Raw genomic sequence first — 18,768 nt, 5'->3', positions numbered from 1 at the left:
ACCAATAGAATAGTGCTATTTGTAAAAGAAGTTTCTCATAATTTTAAAAATAAAAAAACCTTTGTTTAATTTTTGAAAAACTGGATGAAAATTTCTAAATGCAGATGGTCTAAAAAAGTGAGGTATGTAAGGTAAAAAATGTTTATTTCTTGTAAAACACAAATCCATATCTCAGATTACACCCCCACTCTACAAACCAAAGAAAATATATACATAGCACATGTAAAATACTAAAACACATCTCTGATTAAAAACCTCATACCATTTGTTACACTTTCTATTCACAATCACATACAACATGACATTAATTAAACCACCACTCATATAATATATATATTTTGTCGACAAGTCACAGTTCACACATATATGTGACTAGCCGGGCCGGGGGTGCTTGTAGCGTCACTGTTATCCAGCGATTTTGGCGATGTGAGCCACCTGGAACTGCGGTACGTATTTGTTTGGTCGACCCTCTTCCTCCCTCGGCTCATTCAAGAACGCCAAGTTGCTTCTTCTCCACCTGACCAACACATCAATTTATCAATCTTTAAAAGATTACGAGTATGATTAGAATTTTAAAACTGTAAATTTATCAAAATTTATATTAATTACCATCCACTTTTCTTGCTTTGGTTCTCAAAAAGATCTTCTACTACTTTCTTCTCCTCTTGTGATTTGCTTTGTGCAACTTCCTGCGAACAATTTCAGAGCCTTTTTAGTTCATATTACTATAATTTCTTGGTAGTAATATTCAAATCGAAATCCGATTTTCCTAAAGATCAATGATATATATAAATAAATGAAAAGTTTGGTATAACCTGAGTTACCAACTTGGAAACGGCTTGAACATGTTCTTCTTCATTCTTCTTCTTTGCTTTCCAAAAAGTGTCGATCTCTTCCCTTGTTAGTGACTTGCACCTTCTCACTGAATTTATGTTTATTTCGAAATAATATTTCATCATTCAGTTACTATTATATAATCAAAACATACGATATAGTAATACATGCATGCTTATCAATCCTAAAATATATATACGTATGCTGATATTAATTACCTGAATTAGGATCCCTAACTGGAGAGTCCCATCCTGACATTAAAGAACCCATTTTCTCTTAAATCTTTTCCAATTGTCCTCCTTAATTTTTTGATCTGTAAACACTAAAAGGTCTGTGGTATCGTGTCTCAACATACTTCTAGATATATATATAGTAGTTGGCTCCATGCCAAAGTATGCAACTTATCAATATAATCCTTATCCCAAAAGGAATTAAATTCGTTGTTTATTACTTTCTTCGTTTTAAAATATTAGATGTTTTAAATAAAATATATATATTAAAAAATAGTTATTTTAAAAATTTTAACCAATTATAAATAAAACTGTATAATATAAAATATAAAATTAATTTAAAAGTTGCATAAAAAAATTAAAAATATCCTATATTATAAAATAAAAATATTTCTTCAAATATCCTTATGATTCATAGAAGAAGTATTATATTTACTTCGTCCACGTTCGTATAATTTAAAAGAAGAAATCCATCACATTTTTTTTTGCTTTGGAAACCTCCGGTAATAGCCCATTGATTTAAGTAGTGGATTTGATTAAATTGATAAATATATAAATGGAGATATTTCACCATGGTTCCACGTGATTCCAACCTTATCTTGTCTCGTTTGATTATTATTTATTGACGAATAGTAAAGTAAATTAAGTAACTAATCTCTAGATTTGGATCCCAATTTCTTTCGTTGAAGTGGGGAGGTTAATTAGTCCCTCATTTCAACAAGATAAACCAAAATCTTAAATCTCTTAAAAATAAGCAATTATAGAAAGATGCAAAAATAAAGCATAACAAAAGATGGTGCCGAAGTTTCATACTTTTGTCTTTTGGGATCGAGATATTAATCTCTTTTTTACATCAACTACTATATTAGTCGGACATAGCTGACACGTGTGCGATGCGTGGCAGACACATCACAATTCACACATAATTTACATTATCTCCTTAAATATCTTGAAGTTATATATATCCACTTTGAAGTAAAAAATCTAGCTAATAAAAGCAATCAAATTCATTACTCAAGTGTCCGCTTTGTTTGGTTTTGCGTAATTGGATGCGAGTTCAAAACCACTATGCTCGCCGACAAGCCAAACCACTACAATTTTCGTCAGTTGACAAAATCGCCTAAACCGGTTACAATGTAAACCGGTACAACATTGCCTAAACCACAGTATTGTTACCTCAGATTTTATCAGGCATATAACACCGATAAAAACTATGGCAACCCTGAAAATTAGAGAAATCAAAAAAGAAAGTAGATTTTAGAAAGAAGCTCCTCTTCTTGGAGCACTTGTTGGAAATGGAAATAGGAAAAATCTCACAGCTAAAAAGCAGTTAGTAACGATTTCCAAAATTCTAAGGAACAAGATTATTACAGAACACAGCTACAGTTTAATAATCACTGAATGAAACACGAACTCACAACATTGAACTCAGAATGATGAATAAGTTTCCAAAAAGATCACTCCACTTTAAAAGAGACATTTTATCGTCTCATTCTACCGTATCCAGACCCAAAAGCTCGAGGTGTTCCAAGCATATCCATCTTCAATGACTCGGAAGGCAAAAACTTTCGAGCTTCCATATGCTTATACATTCTTCTTGCATCTTTCTCAAACCCACCTTTTTTCAACGCAGTTATAACCTTTTCAAATTCGTTAGGCCCCATCTGATCTTTCTTAGCTTCCAAAACCCCAAGAGCTTGAAGAGTCTTCTTCTCATTCCTGACCGTAGCGTACATATAGCACAAGCTCACCTGGAGCTCAAACGGTGGAGCTTCTCCTAGATGAGAGATCTTTACCAAAAGCTGCTCAGCTTCCTCGATAAGCCCGAGATTAGCCATCCAATCAACAAGAACAGTGTATGTGATCACCCCGATTTCAATCCCATCTTTCTCAAGCTGCAACAAAAGTCTCAGTGCCTTATCCAATGAGTTCTCTCCCTTGTATGCTTGGACCACATTTGCAATGCACTTATCATCGGGTTTTTGGCCATGCCTTCTCATTTCATCAAACTTGTTTTTCGCTTTGTCTGCCTGTCCTGCTTTCCCATATGCTTCCACAAGTAAACTCCATGCTTCCAAAGGGAGTGAATCTAGATCTGCATGCATTGAAGAAGAAATCGTTGCAGCTCCATTGGCGTCTCCCATTTCTGCAAAAGCTCGAAGCAGAGCCATGTAAACTTCTTCTGAAGGTTTCATTTCCTTTGCTACCATGTCTTTCATCAACCTATCACCTAGTTTAGGCTTGCCAGCGTTCACATAGCCCATGATCATGGATGTGTAAATCTTCTCGTCTGGCCGTAACCCATAGCTCTTCAAGTTTTCAAATGCCTCAGTTGCACGCTCAAGGTTTCCTGATTTGCTGTACATATGAACCAATGTAGTGGCGGTTAAAATGTCAGGAAAGATCCCATTTTGAGACATTTTCTTAAGAATTCTCTCAACATCTTCATTGTGGTTCTCTTTAGCATGGATGTGGATGAGTTTTGAGTAGTCCGAGATACTTGCCTTGAACGATTTCTCATCCAGGACAAGTTCTGCCACCTGTTGAAACACCAAAACCAGCACCAATTGATTAAAACTCAACATCATCACGCCTCCTTGATTGCTCATCTTCCGAAGGTAATACTACATATAAGTACCACCATCTAGATAAATAAGACAACCTAGACTACCATATTAAACGAGAACTAGAATCCTATTAAAAGAACTAAAAGAAATCAAACCACAGGACTAACACGCTAAAAAATGATCATGAAAATAACAATACGATAAGAAGCAATCCAATTAGCAACAAAGAAATGAAACCACAGGACTTCAACTCAAGGCATTGGGGAAAAAAAATAAAGTGATTACTTTGATATCAGTCAAGAACCAACACTAGCGGAGTAAGCCATTTCCCGAAACACTTATGCATCAAAATTTCAGGTCATTTCAAGAATACAAAACTAAAAAGTCTAACCTTCAAGTATGCGTTGGTGTTTCCTTCACGCAACTGATTAAGTAAAGCAATCCAATCCACACGGTTAGGCTCCAATAACTCAACCCATTCAGAAAGCAATCCTGAAGGATCATCTCCCTCCTGCAAAGACTCGAGCTTCTCCATAACCAATTTACACTTGCCAGTTACAGGTTTAGGCTCTTTCCAATCAGCCTCTTCCTCAGCTTCATGGATTTTATCAGCAACTTCACCCCATTTCGGATCCGATAACTCAAGCCCATAAATCTTGTACTTGAACTTCCCCTTACGTTTAGGAAGAGAGATACTCCGAGGCTCAACTTCATCAGAGGCAAAAGACCCTTCTTCTTCTTCTTCTTCTACCCCATCCACTGTTTCAGATTCCCTAACGGAATTATCCAAATCACGTTGCTGTTCCAAACTCTCATAAAACTCAGCGTCTTCCATCTTCTCTCTTGCCCATTTGAATCTAAGCTCTCTAAGCAAATCCCCACGAATACCAATTTCTCCAGCAAACCTACACATCTCCATAACTTCAGGAGACTGAACGTATTGCTTCATCTTCTCCTTCTTCCTCTCTTTCTCCATATCTTTCAACACTGTGTTACTAACTTCCCAGATAGTAGCCCACAGATCATCACTGAACTCAGATGACGGCGAAGGTGGAGCTGATCCAACTTTATTGAACCCACCTCTTTCGATCTCTTCCACAACTTTCTCAACGATAAGCAGAAGCATACCATCGACCATCTTTTTGTCGCAATCTGGGTATGCTTCAGAGACTTTCCCACGCATTATCCAAACGAATCGAGAGAGGAACTCGTTCGTCGTCCCATCTTCGTCTTCGTCTTCATCTACCTCCTGGTCGTTTGAGTCGTCAATGGCTGCACTAGACTCACTGAGTCGGGACTCGCGAGTAAAGTGGAAATATCGATTGAAATCTGAAATGGGTCTAGGGATTTCGGCATTTTTGAGTGGGGTTTGGTCTTCGTAGCTTCTCAGGTGACGATCAGAGTGAGAAATTGACGATGTAATGGCGGAGAAGTTTCTGCATAAAGTTGGGGTTTTTGAAGATAATAGTGAAATGCGATGGATCGCTTGTCGAGAGACAAGGAAAGATTTCATCTTTTTCTCCCAAGGTTTAACACAGAGATGAAGGTAGATCGATAAATCTCGGCAAAACCCTAACAGTAGCTGAGAAATTGAGTGAAGAGGTCAAAGATCACAGAAATGGTGGTGTTACTCGAATTAGGGTTGCCTTTGCCGTTTCTCCCTTCGGTAATTCGTATTTAGCAAAAAGAACCCTCAATTTTATGAATAATACTCTATATTACCCCGTACATCTAAATTCTATGTTTCGACCCAATAGGCTTATTTCTAATCGGGGTAAATTTTTTTTTTTTTTTTTTTTTTTTTTTTTTTTTGTCAACAAAAAATTAGTTCAGACGAGCCAATAAGAATGGACATTGTTTATATACAGAACATTATGCGGAGATATGCGCGCATAGCATGCCAAGAAATTCGCTTTTACATTTGCATTTCTAGGAATTAAAGATAAGGAAAAAGAAGAGAACTCCTCCCTGTCCATCTTGATATCGGCGAGATATGTCGAGAACGCCGGCCAGTCGTGTGGCAAAGACACCATCTTCACCAAATCAGCGCAGTCTGAGTAAAACGCCACATTACGGTAATCATGTCCGATCTTGCAACGCATTGCCCAAATGAAAGTTTCGATTTCAGCATGTAAGGGGGAAAGACTCTGTCGAAAGTTAGTAGCTCCCATACTTGGCGTTGGATCTTGAGATTGGGTACAAAACCATCCGGCTCTTGCAAATGGATCGTCGAACTTCCAAGAGCCATCAACGAAGCAGCGATAGCCTGAAAAGAACATGGGTAGGGAATTGACTGGTCCCCGTAACCGAGAGTCGGCAACCGTTGGCTGGGCAGTTGAATCCGCATCTTCACCCTCCTCCTGAGCCTGCTGCCAGGACAATGCCTCACCTTCAGCTACCCGAATAACCACCTCTGGACGCTCAGTGGCGTTTTCAAAAACCTTTGCATTACGCGCTTTCCATAAATACCACAAAATCCACGGGAAGGCTGACACATGGGATCCTGGGCTTTTGGGGTCCAAGAAATGATCCATATTAGCATAAACAGACTCTACCGGAAAACAATATGGTCCTACCGGTACTTGAGATAAAGCCCACACCTGACGCGCTGGTGGACAAAGGAACAGAGCATGATTAACTGTTTCCTCCTCGACACCACAACGTGAACAACCCAAATCACACGCGATACCACGCCGCCGCAAGTTTCTTGTAACCGGAATACACCCAGACAGCACTTGCCACATAAAGTGTTGGAGTTTTGGTGGGCAACGAACCTTCCAAACACTAGCTAGGAGAGAGGTAATCTCTGGCCCGTCACCAAGCGCCTTAAAAGGCCCGGAGATCGTCATGCGTGTCGCATGATAACCATACTAAATTGTATACCGCCCATTCTTCGTAAAATGTCAACCAAGAGAATCCTCCTTTGGACAACTACCTAAAGGTAAAGCCCCTATCAATGCAACATCAACAGGATCAAAATGCTCAGTAAGCACATCCATCTGCCACAAATTTGTATGCCAATCAATTAAGTGAGAAATTTTAAGAGAAGGGTCCTTAAACGGGCCCTTTCTGAGAGCTGGTCTCGGGGATTGAGCTGGTATCCAGGGGTCGGTCCATATAGAAATGGACTCTCCAGAGCCAACCCTTTTAATAAGTCCTTTATGTACAGAAGAGCAAGCTGAAACTATACTTCTCCACCCGTAAGAGGGAGAGTAAGAACAAATCGGTTCCTTGGGATTCGAATTCCTATAATACCTACCTTTAAAAACCCTGGCGAACAAAGAATCGGGAAAATCAATTAGCCTCCATAATTGTTTTGCCAACAAAGCCGAATTAAAATCATCAACATTCCGAAAACCTAAGCCGCCCAGTTGTTTGCTACAACATAGTTTCTCCCAAGCTAACCAATGCATACCACCTGTCCTACCATCCGTACTCCACCAAAAATTCGCCACAGCGCTGGTGCGTTTGGATGTAATTGTTTTTGGTAGTCGAAAGCAAGACATCACAAACGTCGGGACCGCAGTTGCGATAGACTTAATCATCACCTCCTTTCCCCCTTTAGAAAGCAGTTTCACCAACCAAACAGTCGTACGTCCCTACAGTCTTTTCCGGACAAACGAAAAGACCTTTGTTTTAGACCCACCTAAACTCTCCGGCAACCTTAGGTACGAGCCCATGCCTCCCAAATTTGTTATGCCAAGAATCCCCTGGATCTCCGTTTTTGTATCTTCAGCAACAGTATGACCAAACTGAATAGAAGATTTCGCAAAATTGATTTGTTGACCCAAGGCAGCCTCATATTTCCGTAAAATACCCAAAATGACCTCACATTGTACTTTATCAACCTTACAAAAGAATAAACTATCATCCGCAAATAATAGATGTGTGATTGGCGGGCATTGATTAGCCACCTTAATCCCTGTACTTAACTTATTCTCCTCCATTTTCCGAATATTGGCAATTAAAGCTTCCGTGCATAAGATAATCAGATAAGGAGATAGAGGGTCCCCCTGTCGTAAACCCCTTTCCAGAATAATCAAACCATTAGGTTGACCATTCAGAAGAACTTTATACTCAACCGAGCTAACACAAAACATAATCCATCCAATCCATCTTTCATCAAAACCCATTTTGTGGAGTAACTTTTCAATAAACCCCCACTCCACCCGGTCATATGCCTTACTCATATCTGTTTTTATTGCCATAAACTTTCCTTTACATGACGGATTAGTCCGTAAACTGTAAAACATTTCCTGAACAATCAGAACGTTATCTGAAATTAGGTGGCCAGAAACAAAAGCCGATTGAGTTTCCGAAATAAGCCTTTGTAAAATCGTCTTAAGCCGTTGACACATGATCTTTGAAATTATTTTATACCCCACATTACACAAACTAATTGGGCGCAGCTCTGTCATCCGGGTTGGCTTTGCCACCTTCGGAATGAGACAAATGTGTGTGGCATTTAAACCTCTATCAAACACTCCCTCCTCGAAAAACCATTAACCAGCGAGAGAAGGTCCCCTTTAACAACCTGCCACGCTTTTTGGTAAAACAAAGCGGTCATCCCGTCCAGGCCAGGAGCCTTATCCGGATGCATCATAAATAAGCCGCACAAACCTCTGCCTCTGTAACCGGGGCCGTTAACTGGGCATTGACCTCATCTGTAATGACTGTGCGTACCTCACATAAGACCTCATCAAAATTTGTCGGTTGCAACGTTGTAAACAGATCTGCAAAGTATGACACTGCAGTATTGCAGATATCAACATCCTCCGTAGACCAAACCTCGTTCTTAACAAAAAGACCTGTAATCCTATTGCGGGCCCGTCGCTGCTTTGTCTGGGCATGAAAATACTTAGAGTTCTGATCCCCCACCTTTATCCATCTATTACGGCTCTTCAAATACCAATATACCTCTTCATCCCTATAAGCTTCCCGCAATCGGGCATTTAAATCGAAGATTACCGAAAGTGGAGTCGCGTTATCGGCCTGAGCCACGGCCAGCTGGCTCTTTAAAGCCTCAATTGTATCCCGACCAAAAGGAACTTGCGTCTTACGCCACCGAGAAATAGCCCGTCGACAATTTACAATTTTGTCTAAAAAAGTGGGTGAACTCTGAGTGTGTCCCCCATCCCAGCCCGCCGAGATTGCCTCTATCAAACCTTCCTTCCCAACCCACCGACGGTCAAACATAAAGCGTCGCTGCCCCTGCGGCCTTTTTGCCCCTATATTAATCACAATAGGCTTGTGATCAGAGGTAATCATAGGTAAATATTCAATAACCGTATCAGGAAATAACTCATGTCAATCCTCATTATCGAGACCCCTATCCAACCGACAACGAATATGTTTTTTATCCCACCAACCCCGCCAAGACAAACAATCGCCAAGATAGGAAAAATCCCAAAAGCCACAATCTTGAATCATCCCATTAAAGGGAAGAAACGAAGAGCCATGACGAAGCTTGCCTCCTCTTTTTTCATGGTTACCAGTTAACTCATTGAAATCACTTGCAACTAACCAAGGTGATGACCGAGACACACCAATCCGCAGTAGCCGCTCCCACACCATGTCACGATTCTTGGGAACAAGATCACCATAAACAAACGTTAAATAGATGATCCGTCCTTTATAAACCGCTTCAACATCAATTAACCGATTAGACTCGAATAAAATAGAGACGTTAATCCTCTTGATTATAAAAAACTGTCAAACCGCCACTACAACCAATAGGGTCAATTGTGGTTAAATTTTTGTACCCAAAATGCCCTATATATTATTCCAAAACAATACGAGGTTGTTTTGTTTCCATCAAAAATAAAAAATCAGACCGATGTTTATACCATAAATCCCGAAGATTACCAATGGTCGCCTTATTACCCAGGCCTTCACAGTTCCAACTAATAATATTCATAATTAAATTCCAAATGTTGTGGTAAAAAACCACACAAGTCTACCCGCCCAGTCCTCGAGGAGATAAACAGAGTAAGGAGCCCTAAAACAACTTCAAAACAGTCCAGAAACCCGAAAAACCCGAATATACTCAAGGGGTCCAATACCAACAAAATCCAATTAGGCCTAAATAGAAGGCCAAGCCCAGCATACCACGAGCCCAGAAGTATCAATGAGACGTGAAACAAATATTTACAATTGCAGAAAATCAGTGAGAACCACCAAACGGACGCATAGTCTCGTGATAGATCAGAACCTGAGCCGCACATATCATCCAAAGTAAAACGAGGATAGGCTCGAAAACGATCTAAAAACCAGTGGCAAGAGTGATAAACAGCAGAAAGATAAGAAAAAAGCCAGCAAGGTTTTATTAATTTCCTGATAATTATGGTACAACCACAACTAGTTGAACCAATACAAAAGCACCCAAATAAGGGGATCAACATCAACAAACAAAAACGAAACAACGGAGCACCCACTGTAAATTTATTCCAGACATGAGAATGAAAAATAAACAGAAAAACCAAAGGAGGCCAGAACAAAGCCTGTTTGCAAACTAAAAACCAGAATCGAGTGGGTTGAAACGAGACCACACCCCCTTGCCAGCTCGTACAGACAACTAACATCAACTAGCCGAGTTACTTGGAGGCTTCCCTCCTTGGTTAGGACCTGCTTTCCCCTGCAGACCCATTCCATTGTTACCAACCTTCTTCCGCGGCGAAGATAAGGTGTACAGGTTCCGCTTCTTTGTGCTAGCCCCTGGTAGAACCCCATTACTCTTAACCAGTTTAGACCGAGGTGGCGGAACCTTAACCTAGGCTGCTAAACCCTGCGCAATAACCTATGTGTCACCCTCTGCAACAACAGCACCTGCCTCCCCTTGGAAGTCTTGACCAGGAGAATCGCCGTCAGAACTCTCCTTGTTCACAAAAGTCACCTCCTCCTCTGCTAAGAAAGAATCCACCTCAGAGGACATCTCTGAATCGATCCCTGGCTCCTCCAAAATAGGGGCCATAAACCCTAAGGTTCGATTATCAGGAAGAGGATAATCCTGGTCTAACAACTCACTCAGTGCATCTGAGAAAAGAACCTCCTGCTGGACCAACTCCATGGAACCAGGAGCTGTTACATTCGGGGCTTCAGATCCGGGAAACAGGTTCTTACACACCCGTTTGGCCTCACTTGGCAAGGAACTAGACTCTGCAACCAGAGGCGGAGCAACCGGAACCTTAGGCTGAGCAACCGGAGCCACACTCTCCTCCGTAGTAGAACCCAAAAAAGCATCAAGCATTGTTTGTTCCGTGTCAGAGAGGTGAATTCCCACTTCCCCACCATGTTCCTTATTGGGACCAACTCCCGATCCCGCAACCTGGAGACTAGTACCAACATCTGCCGGAGAGGAGACCTGCTGTACTAACTGCTCCTTAGGGTGGGAATCCCTACGTCCCTTTTTTGACTTATACCCAAAACCCTGTTTGTGTCGATGGTTGACGGCCTGAGAGCCACCTGCACCGCGTCCATTTCCTGCATCAGAGCCCTGATGAGGAACCCCTGACCTGTCCCCACGCAAACCGGAGCCATCTCCAGGATTTACACCATTAGCCGCTGCTCCCTTATAGCTCTGAAGCTTATCCTCAGGTCGAGGATCCGACCCACCACCCATTGGTTGTTTTCTTTTATTGCCAAACAAAGGACAGCGTGAGACGTCATGGCACAAGCTAGAGCACCTCCTACAATACCCATACAGCCGCTCATACCGCAAAGACACAGATGTTTCCTCCCCACTGTGAAACTCCACCGATGCTTCAAACACTAAAGGTTTAAAACCATCAAACAAAACCTGAACCCAACCATTATCAAGATCAACCTCCTCAACCTTCCCCAAGTCAGAACCGATGCTACGAAAAGTCTCATCAGCCCAAAAATGTAGCGGGACTCCCATGACTCGAACCCAGAACTTAATGATGCAAGGGTACCTTGGATCCCCCACTGGCTCCCACCTAACCAGAGAAAGCATCCAATGATCAAAATGGTAAGGCTCCATTTTCAAGACCTCCTGGATATCCTCTTCTTGATCAAAATCAAACTGAAAACGTCCCAAGCCCAAATCAGCACCCACCACCCTCTCCTTGATCTTCCAAATTTTTGGCAGCATGAACAACAATGCCTTCATGTCCTGCATCGCAGGGTTCATGCAGCGACCAATGAGGGTCTTAGCATAACCTTCAATTAACGCAGAGTTATCAAACCGTGGGACCTTAATCTTGAGCTTACCACCAGCCCCTGACAAATTCTCAGAAGACACCTGAGGAAGCAACAAACACCTCTGAGACATAACTTTCGTGATAACCAAAGGATAAAAGCAAAATAGGCAGAAAGCCAAGAACCCCGAAAACACTCAACTAAAAACCGAGAGAAAGTGAAAGAATATAACAAGGATACACAAATAAAGATGAAAACCAACCACGAACCTGGGCTCCCTTTTATATCCAGATCCGAAGATCCCAACCCTAGTGTCACTAAATGCCACAACCACCAAAGGAAGCGAAGGGGTTATCCCGCGGAAATCGAGCCCCAATCGAAGCCAAATAAGGGAATTGTGAAATCCTGCAGATCCCCCATAACCATAACCCAAAGCCCCGTAATCATAGCTGAAGTCCTCCATTCCAATCGGAGCAAATCCAACAGAGCCAGTCCGCAATCAACGCCGGAGAAAACCCAATCCAGAGATCCTCTTGCAAAGTCTCCAGTCCCCAATCTCCCTCCCAACGAATCACAAAAGAAATCCCAATGAAAATCCGAAATCCCTAACAAGGGAAAACTCAGATCCACCACCATTAAACCGAAATCGGAAAAATCGTTAACCTTGAAACCATAGGGAACCAACCAGAATCTCAAGTCGAGATTCTCCGTCATTAACCCTAACTGAAACCGAAATAGAAAACTCAGAACCTGAGGAATCCCACCAACATTGCGACGAGAGAGAGCTTTTCCTTTTCCTAATCGGGGTAATTCTTAATTTTGATTTAGTGAGAAATTTTTGATTGACAAATTATTATGATTACTTAAAGGTTTAACTCCGTCAGGATAAGTTTTTGACGTAAAATTTAGTCATCACAAAATTTTATACATTAGTGACCGAAACTAGATCTCATAGCTAACAAAGATTTATACTGAGTAGAAGTATGGTGTGGGATCATTCACAATGGATCATACAACACTCATCGTAGATGACGTGGAGCTAGCTTAGCTACCATCAAACTTCCTTTTTTTTTTTTTTTTTGTGAGACATAGAGTAGCATATGATCTTGTAATTTAGACTGGAAAACATTATGTGAGATATTGACATGTCTTAAAACTTGTATAGCTGATATGTGGTAAACGTATGTTTGCTGTCCCATGGCCGCACGGTCTCTAAAAGGTGGTATACGTATTAAGCTATGAGACTACGCAATATAATTAATCTCCAAATTCTTATATATTTTTTAAAATTCAATTTTAATATATCTAACTTTTGTTAAATAAATATAAATAATGAAACATATAACTTGTTATAAACTTACAGCTATAACGAAAAATTCATTTTCATAAAACAGAAAAGGATATAAAAAAGATACAAGTATGAGTAAGAATCAATGCAGAGATAGGGATATGGGAATTTTATCCCAAAAGAAGACGATAATATCTCTTATGGTATTATTCTTTTTTCAGCAAATTTTAAGTGGCTCTTATCAAAATGGTTGTCGTCCAAATTTGCTTTCCTCCATCACACGAGATAAGTTGTTAGAATCAAAACAAAAGTGCCCAAGAGTATCGAGATCCATATTTCTCCTTTCAAAGTATATATATATATATATATATATATATATTATTAACTATTGTGTATACATAATCGATTATAGCAAAATGAAGTTTCGTACTGGAGATGACATATCGAATCCGTTATTCAATCTTCAAAAGTTAATTACATCAAACGATTATGTTTGTCTTTTCACATCAAACGATGATTCTGTACAACCATATGGTAGAATAACCATTTCTTATACGTGAATAAACTATTACTATCATTCACCGTATCAGCACATTTGTTCGAGTTACATACATTATAAGCTAAGGTGAATCTGATTCATTGGAGTATAAAATACGGGATCTTGTTTGTCCACTCTTTTTTTTCTCTGTATTCTAGTGTTTAACTTTTTCTTTTAAGATTTTAGTGGTTCCTTATGTGATTGATTATGTTTATAAATTTTTTTTTATATATAAAAAAAGACGATTCCTTTATATGTCACACACTATAATTACTAAAAGGTCTGGATTTTCGTTCAGGATATTCCAATTATCATAACAAAGTAAAAAAAAAAATGAATCACAATGTATTTTTACGTAATTTAATTATGTTATATACAACTAGCGTGTTAAATCTTAAAGTATAATTTCAAAAATATAACAACAAAACGTGAATAATGTTTTACAGCTATTATACGAAAATGTCATGAAATTCAGTTGTTTCGCTAACGATTATTCAGTTTCTACTATACAATGTATATACCATTTAAACCAATTACAGAACAAATTATTGTAGAAAGGGTTACTAATAGTATTAAAGTTCATAGAACACATATGCACGTTAATTAATGGTTGACTTCTCGACACTATTCTCTCAAAAACCATATGGACCCAAAAAAATGTAGACCCATAAAAACATTATAATTCTTTATTTTGGTATATATAACCTAAAAAAATGGATAAATACTACAACTTGCGGAATCTCTCAACTCTCTTTTCCTCCATATAAGGAGCCTATTTTGGCATTCGTAACTTCGCATCGATCCCTTTTCTTTCTCTTCTACCGTTTATATTCTCATTTTTTTTTTCCAAAAGGAAATGGCCTCAAGTTCTATGAGCTCGAGTTCATCTTGGACGTCAAAGCAAAACAAGATGTTCGAGAGGGCTTTAGCCGTTTACGATAAAGACACTCCCGACCGTTGGCAAAACGTCGCTAAAGCTGTTGGAAGTAAATCTGCAGAGGAAGTCAAACGTCACTACGACATCCTCGTTGAAGATCTCATGAACATCGAACAAGACTTAGTACCTTTGCCTAAATACAAAACCGTCGATGTTGGAAGTAAATCAAGAGGCATCAATGATTTTGATTTGAGGTAAAAAAAACTTTTTTGTCCTACCAAATCTTCTAGAATCTGTGGTCGTACTAGCAATGGCTAGGACCAAATTTTTAGATTTTTTCATTAGTTTTTTTTGTGATTTAATAGAAAACACCCGTAGTGAAAATCGTTTCAATATCTGAGAAGAGTTGGACTAATATGAATTAGTTCTTTTGGTAGTAGTATATACGTTAATATTAGTGATGTATGTTGTTAGACTATACTATATAATAAAAATAATAATGTATATATGTATAATAATAAGAAACATGCAACCACACGCACCATCCCTTCTATTTCCGGCATTCTCATTTAAAGGAAAGGAGTCACATGAAATCTAATCCTGTTTGTGCATCATCACATGCTCATTGTCCTAAACTTTGAATCTTATATATGTATGAATAAGATGTTATATATAGTGTATATATCTAATTTAATTTTATTCGTATATGATTATAGATATAACCGTATATAGAGATATGCAAAAGGGATTCTAACTTTTCACTGGTCGGTGATGAACAAAAGTGTTATCTTAGATCAGCAACAGCAAAACTGGAAATCGGAAAGACTTAGTTAATAACTTCATCTGTTTTTTTTGGGACAGGTTAATGAAGAATATGAGAATCCAGTGAAAAAAGTCTGTTACGTTGATGTGAAGATTGCTATGTAAAGATTCGAAGGAATATGTTTCTTATTTGCTTACTGATGAGTGTATCGTTGTTCCCTTTCCATTGTGCTTCTTATTTATTTAATTTACATATATCATGTAGCTATTGTGGTTTATCCTATTTATATATAATTCGATTATTAAATCCTTGTTGCGAAATTTGCTTTTGTTGTTGATGGTTTTACTTATCAATATAAGAGTAGCTTACATGAATTGAAGAGGCAATATGTACAGTTTCACTTCCACCTAGTAATCTAGATGGTTCCCATTTACGTAATCTTAGTTTCTGAAACCTGTGAAGAACTATATATGTGTTATTGCTATTTGAAGCATCTAAAGTGACCAACCATGGTTGAATTCGTAGTGGAAAAATTCGAACTCTAATTTTCCAGTCCTGTAACTCCTGTAATAATTATCAAATCGATATGAGTTAATTAACACGTAGCGTATGATGATACACTAAAGCAAAAATATCACATGTAAATAAATAAAGTATGAAACTTAATTTAAATATTCAAATTTTGATTCGTTACTCAGTAAAATTTGTAGTTCAATAGATATTATTTTTAAAGAATAATATTAATAAAACTTGAATATTTTATAGATTGAATCATTTATATTTGTTTTTAAAAATTCAACTTATGGTATATCCGGAAATAAAACTAATTTTGATTATAATAAATAATATGATAATTTATTTGTTTCATAAAATAATTCTTAATAAAACTTGAATATTTATAGATTGAATCATTTGTATTTGTTTTTAAAAATTCAACTTATGGTATATCCGAAAATAAAACTATTTTTTGATTATAATAAATAATATGATAATTTATTTGTTTCACAAAATAGATTCATATATAAAAATGAGAGGTGAAGTATAATAATAATTAACAAATTAATATGTTAAGTTAGATATCAAATGATTTTATTTGATGAATAATTTAATAAAAAAATTAATATGGTAAGTTAGATAATATCAAATTATTGTTTAGAATATTTTCTTTAAGATTTTTTGAAACAATAAATCTAAATTATATAAATAATATAAAACTTAATGTATAACCTATTTGTAACCAACTCATTAAAATTATATAGTCTACAAAACAGTGTTGTATTATATAGGAGATGATACATGGACTGATGTACCCAATAAAATGAATACGGAATTAACCACAAAACTGATGATGCTTAATTTGGAACTCGCATGAAAACTAAATCCATCTCACGTCAAACTATTTTCAGCGTAACCGGCACTAACGGTGGATCGTTACACTGGTAAATAGAACCATATTAAGTTACATTTTCAATATCCTTCGCATATAAATATAGAACTTTCAAACTAGACCAAAGAAAACACGATAAACACGTAAAAGTAAATTTTCTTTACAGCTTAAACCATTTTATTACCCATTAGTTTTAATAAAACAAACAAAAAGAAGAAGAAAAATAGTTTGTCGGAGACAAGATGGCGAGAATATCGATGGCTGTGGCTGTGGTGTTGTCGGTGATGCTACTCGTCTCGATAAACTCGGTGAAAATCTTGGCCGAGGAACAACCGACGGTTGGACAGAGAGTAGACTCTGCCGTGACGGGTGTCAACAATGCATTCAATGAACACGGCGGTCCACAGGCCGTTGACTCCGTATCCTCGACCATCAAATCTGTTTACGGATGGTTCAGTGATAAAGCCAAGTATGTCTACGATTCTATTTGATTTTGTTCCATTAATGATGTCTAATAGTTTTCATAATCACTTCTTGCTATATATATTTTTTCTCTAGGGAATGGGGAATCCACTCCTAAAAGGAGGAATAAGCAAAGTTTTATCTTAATTTGCGGTGTGCTTTATATACCAAAACGAGCTAAAGATCGGACCATTGAAAAAAGAAAGAAAAAGAATCGACTTGTGTAACTAGTTTTATTTATTTCATCTTCGATATGCATATATGTAACCCTCTATCTTCAAACAAAATGCATGAGCTCGATTATTATCCCTCTAATCAAACCGAACGTATATAAATCATTTTCTCAAGCAATACCTATGATCATGCATCAATGTTATTTCATAAAGATGGATCCATTAACATACGTTTACGTTGCTTGGCCTATATCTATATTCAACAAAGGTCTATTAGACTCTCTATGGGTGCAAATAGTTGCACGGTTGAAAAGATTGAATAGGTTGAACGAATAATTTTCACCATTTGTATTAAAAAAGTTGAAGAGGTTGGAAAAACTTATTCAGTCCGTTCAACTTAAAAAATTGAAAAAATTAACTAATCCTACAGCAAAAATATTCAACTTGTTCAACCACTATTTTAGAGATAAATGAGTTGAATATTATTCAACCCAATTTTATTCAACTCATTTTTCCAATTTTGAGCAACCATTTGCAGCCTATATATATCATTGTTTTAAAATTCGGCCTATACAAAACGGTGATTGACCATATCCATCTTTTAGAAATTTGAATTCTTGATTTAAAAATCTCCGCCTAACTCTGATTACACCTTGTAAAATCAGTAGAATTATTCTCTCCGTCTTGATTAATGACTAATCTCCGTCTAGCATCGATTAATTAATTATATTTGTCTAATTTGATTATAACCTATTTAATCCGATTACTTTCAACTTAATTTTCTGTACACCAATTATTTTTAGAACTAAATATAAATCATTTTTTTTGTTATTTAGATATTTAAATTAAGAGTTTGTGATGTTTTACAATAACTAATGTACAAAATTTGTATGAAATCATAAAATTTTATTTTAAAATTATGTTTTTATGTGTTTACCATAATTTTAAAGACAATTCTATATTTTTTTATATTTTTTTTGATGTTTTTCTTTTAACATAAATAAAATTATACATATATTTAGGTTATGAATGATTATTAGTTTTTAGATGGTTTTTAGATTTTAGATTTTGAATTTTGGTTTCTGATTTTTTGGTTTTTAGATTATCTATTCATTTTAAAATTAATAAATAAAAACTATAAAAGTAAAAAAAAAAACATATTCACGTTAAAAGAATATATTTTTCACAAAAATAATTTCTCTTTAAAATTGCAAAAAAACAGTCAAAAACTAGTTTCCTTAAATTTAAGGGAATCTAAAAACTATTAAATATTCAAAGAATCAAAATAGATTTTCAAAGAATCAAAATCCAAAAACTATTAAACATTAAGGCACTAGTACTACATATTTTTATTTTATTATTAATTTAATAAAATAACTTTAAAACTAGTTTATGATTAATTTTCATTTATACTTTGGTTTATTTCATTAGGCGGTTGGTTTTGATTACCCTGGTTGACACCCTCTTGATTGTTGTGTTGGTTTTGATTGCC

General features: G+C 37.1%; 7 protein-coding genes across 7 annotated transcripts; 2 read left to right on the top strand and 5 right to left on the bottom strand.

Moving 5' to 3' along the window:
* Window positions 1-127: 127 nt before the first annotated feature.
* LOC104740652 (uncharacterized) lies at window positions 128-1,207 on the bottom strand. The gene is made up of 4 exons (XM_010461324.3): window positions 1,053-1,207; window positions 816-922; window positions 610-689; window positions 128-517 (listed from the first exon to the last, which is right to left on the bottom strand). Exons 1-4 carry the CDS (start codon window positions 1,102-1,104, stop codon window positions 406-408), a joined length of 351 nt encoding a protein of 116 aa, XP_010459626.2. The 5' UTR covers window positions 1,105-1,207; the 3' UTR covers window positions 128-405.
* A 1,112-nt stretch (window positions 1,208-2,319) lies between these two features.
* On the bottom strand, window positions 2,320-5,364 carry LOC104740651 (small ribosomal subunit protein mS77 (rPPR2)). Its single transcript, XM_010461323.3, has 2 exons — window positions 4,023-5,364; window positions 2,320-3,604 (listed from the first exon to the last, which is right to left on the bottom strand). Exons 1-2 carry the CDS (start codon window positions 5,142-5,144, stop codon window positions 2,546-2,548), a joined length of 2,181 nt encoding a protein of 726 aa, XP_010459625.2. The 5' UTR covers window positions 5,145-5,364; the 3' UTR covers window positions 2,320-2,545.
* Window positions 5,204-6,480, bottom strand: LOC147927966 (uncharacterized). The gene is made up of 2 exons (XM_087485960.1): window positions 5,594-6,480; window positions 5,204-5,213 (listed from the first exon to the last, which is right to left on the bottom strand). The coding sequence occupies exons 1-2, from the start codon at window positions 6,478-6,480 to the stop codon at window positions 5,204-5,206; spliced, it is 897 nt and encodes a 298-aa protein (XP_087342086.1).
* A 54-nt stretch (window positions 6,481-6,534) lies between these two features.
* On the bottom strand, window positions 6,535-8,899 carry LOC147927965 (uncharacterized). Its single transcript, XM_087485959.1, has 3 exons — window positions 8,252-8,899; window positions 7,261-7,887; window positions 6,535-6,630 (listed from the first exon to the last, which is right to left on the bottom strand). The coding sequence occupies exons 1-3, from the start codon at window positions 8,897-8,899 to the stop codon at window positions 6,535-6,537; spliced, it is 1,371 nt and encodes a 456-aa protein (XP_087342085.1).
* A 1,030-nt stretch (window positions 8,900-9,929) lies between these two features.
* Window positions 9,930-12,987, bottom strand: LOC104740649 (uncharacterized). The gene is made up of 2 exons (XM_087484972.1): window positions 12,058-12,987; window positions 9,930-11,891 (listed from the first exon to the last, which is right to left on the bottom strand). The coding sequence occupies exon 2, from the start codon at window positions 11,778-11,780 to the stop codon at window positions 10,428-10,430; it is 1,353 nt and encodes a 450-aa protein (XP_087341098.1). The 5' UTR covers window positions 11,781-11,891; window positions 12,058-12,987; the 3' UTR covers window positions 9,930-10,427.
* A 1,396-nt stretch (window positions 12,988-14,383) lies between these two features.
* Window positions 14,384-15,560, top strand: LOC104740648 (protein RADIALIS-like 5). Its single transcript, XM_010461320.3, has 2 exons — window positions 14,384-14,745; window positions 15,353-15,560. The coding sequence occupies exons 1-2, from the start codon at window positions 14,471-14,473 to the stop codon at window positions 15,378-15,380; spliced, it is 303 nt and encodes a 100-aa protein (XP_010459622.1). The 5' UTR covers window positions 14,384-14,470; the 3' UTR covers window positions 15,381-15,560.
* A 1,207-nt stretch (window positions 15,561-16,767) lies between these two features.
* Window positions 16,768-17,454, top strand: LOC109128842 (uncharacterized). Its single transcript, XM_019235953.2, has 2 exons — window positions 16,768-17,110; window positions 17,200-17,454. The coding sequence occupies exons 1-2, from the start codon at window positions 16,884-16,886 to the stop codon at window positions 17,219-17,221; spliced, it is 249 nt and encodes an 82-aa protein (XP_019091498.1). The 5' UTR covers window positions 16,768-16,883; the 3' UTR covers window positions 17,222-17,454.
* The last annotated feature ends 1,314 nt before the right edge of the window (window positions 17,455-18,768 follow it).

The sequence above is a fragment of the Camelina sativa genome, chromosome 14 (genome assembly GCF_030686135.1).
Source record: "Camelina sativa cultivar CO46 ecotype springtype chromosome 14, ASM3068613v1".
Lineage (NCBI taxonomy): Eukaryota > Viridiplantae > Streptophyta > Magnoliopsida > Brassicales > Brassicaceae > Camelina > Camelina sativa.
The sequence above is the reverse complement of the archived record's forward strand: the minus strand, read 5'-3'. Positions and strand labels throughout refer to the sequence as shown.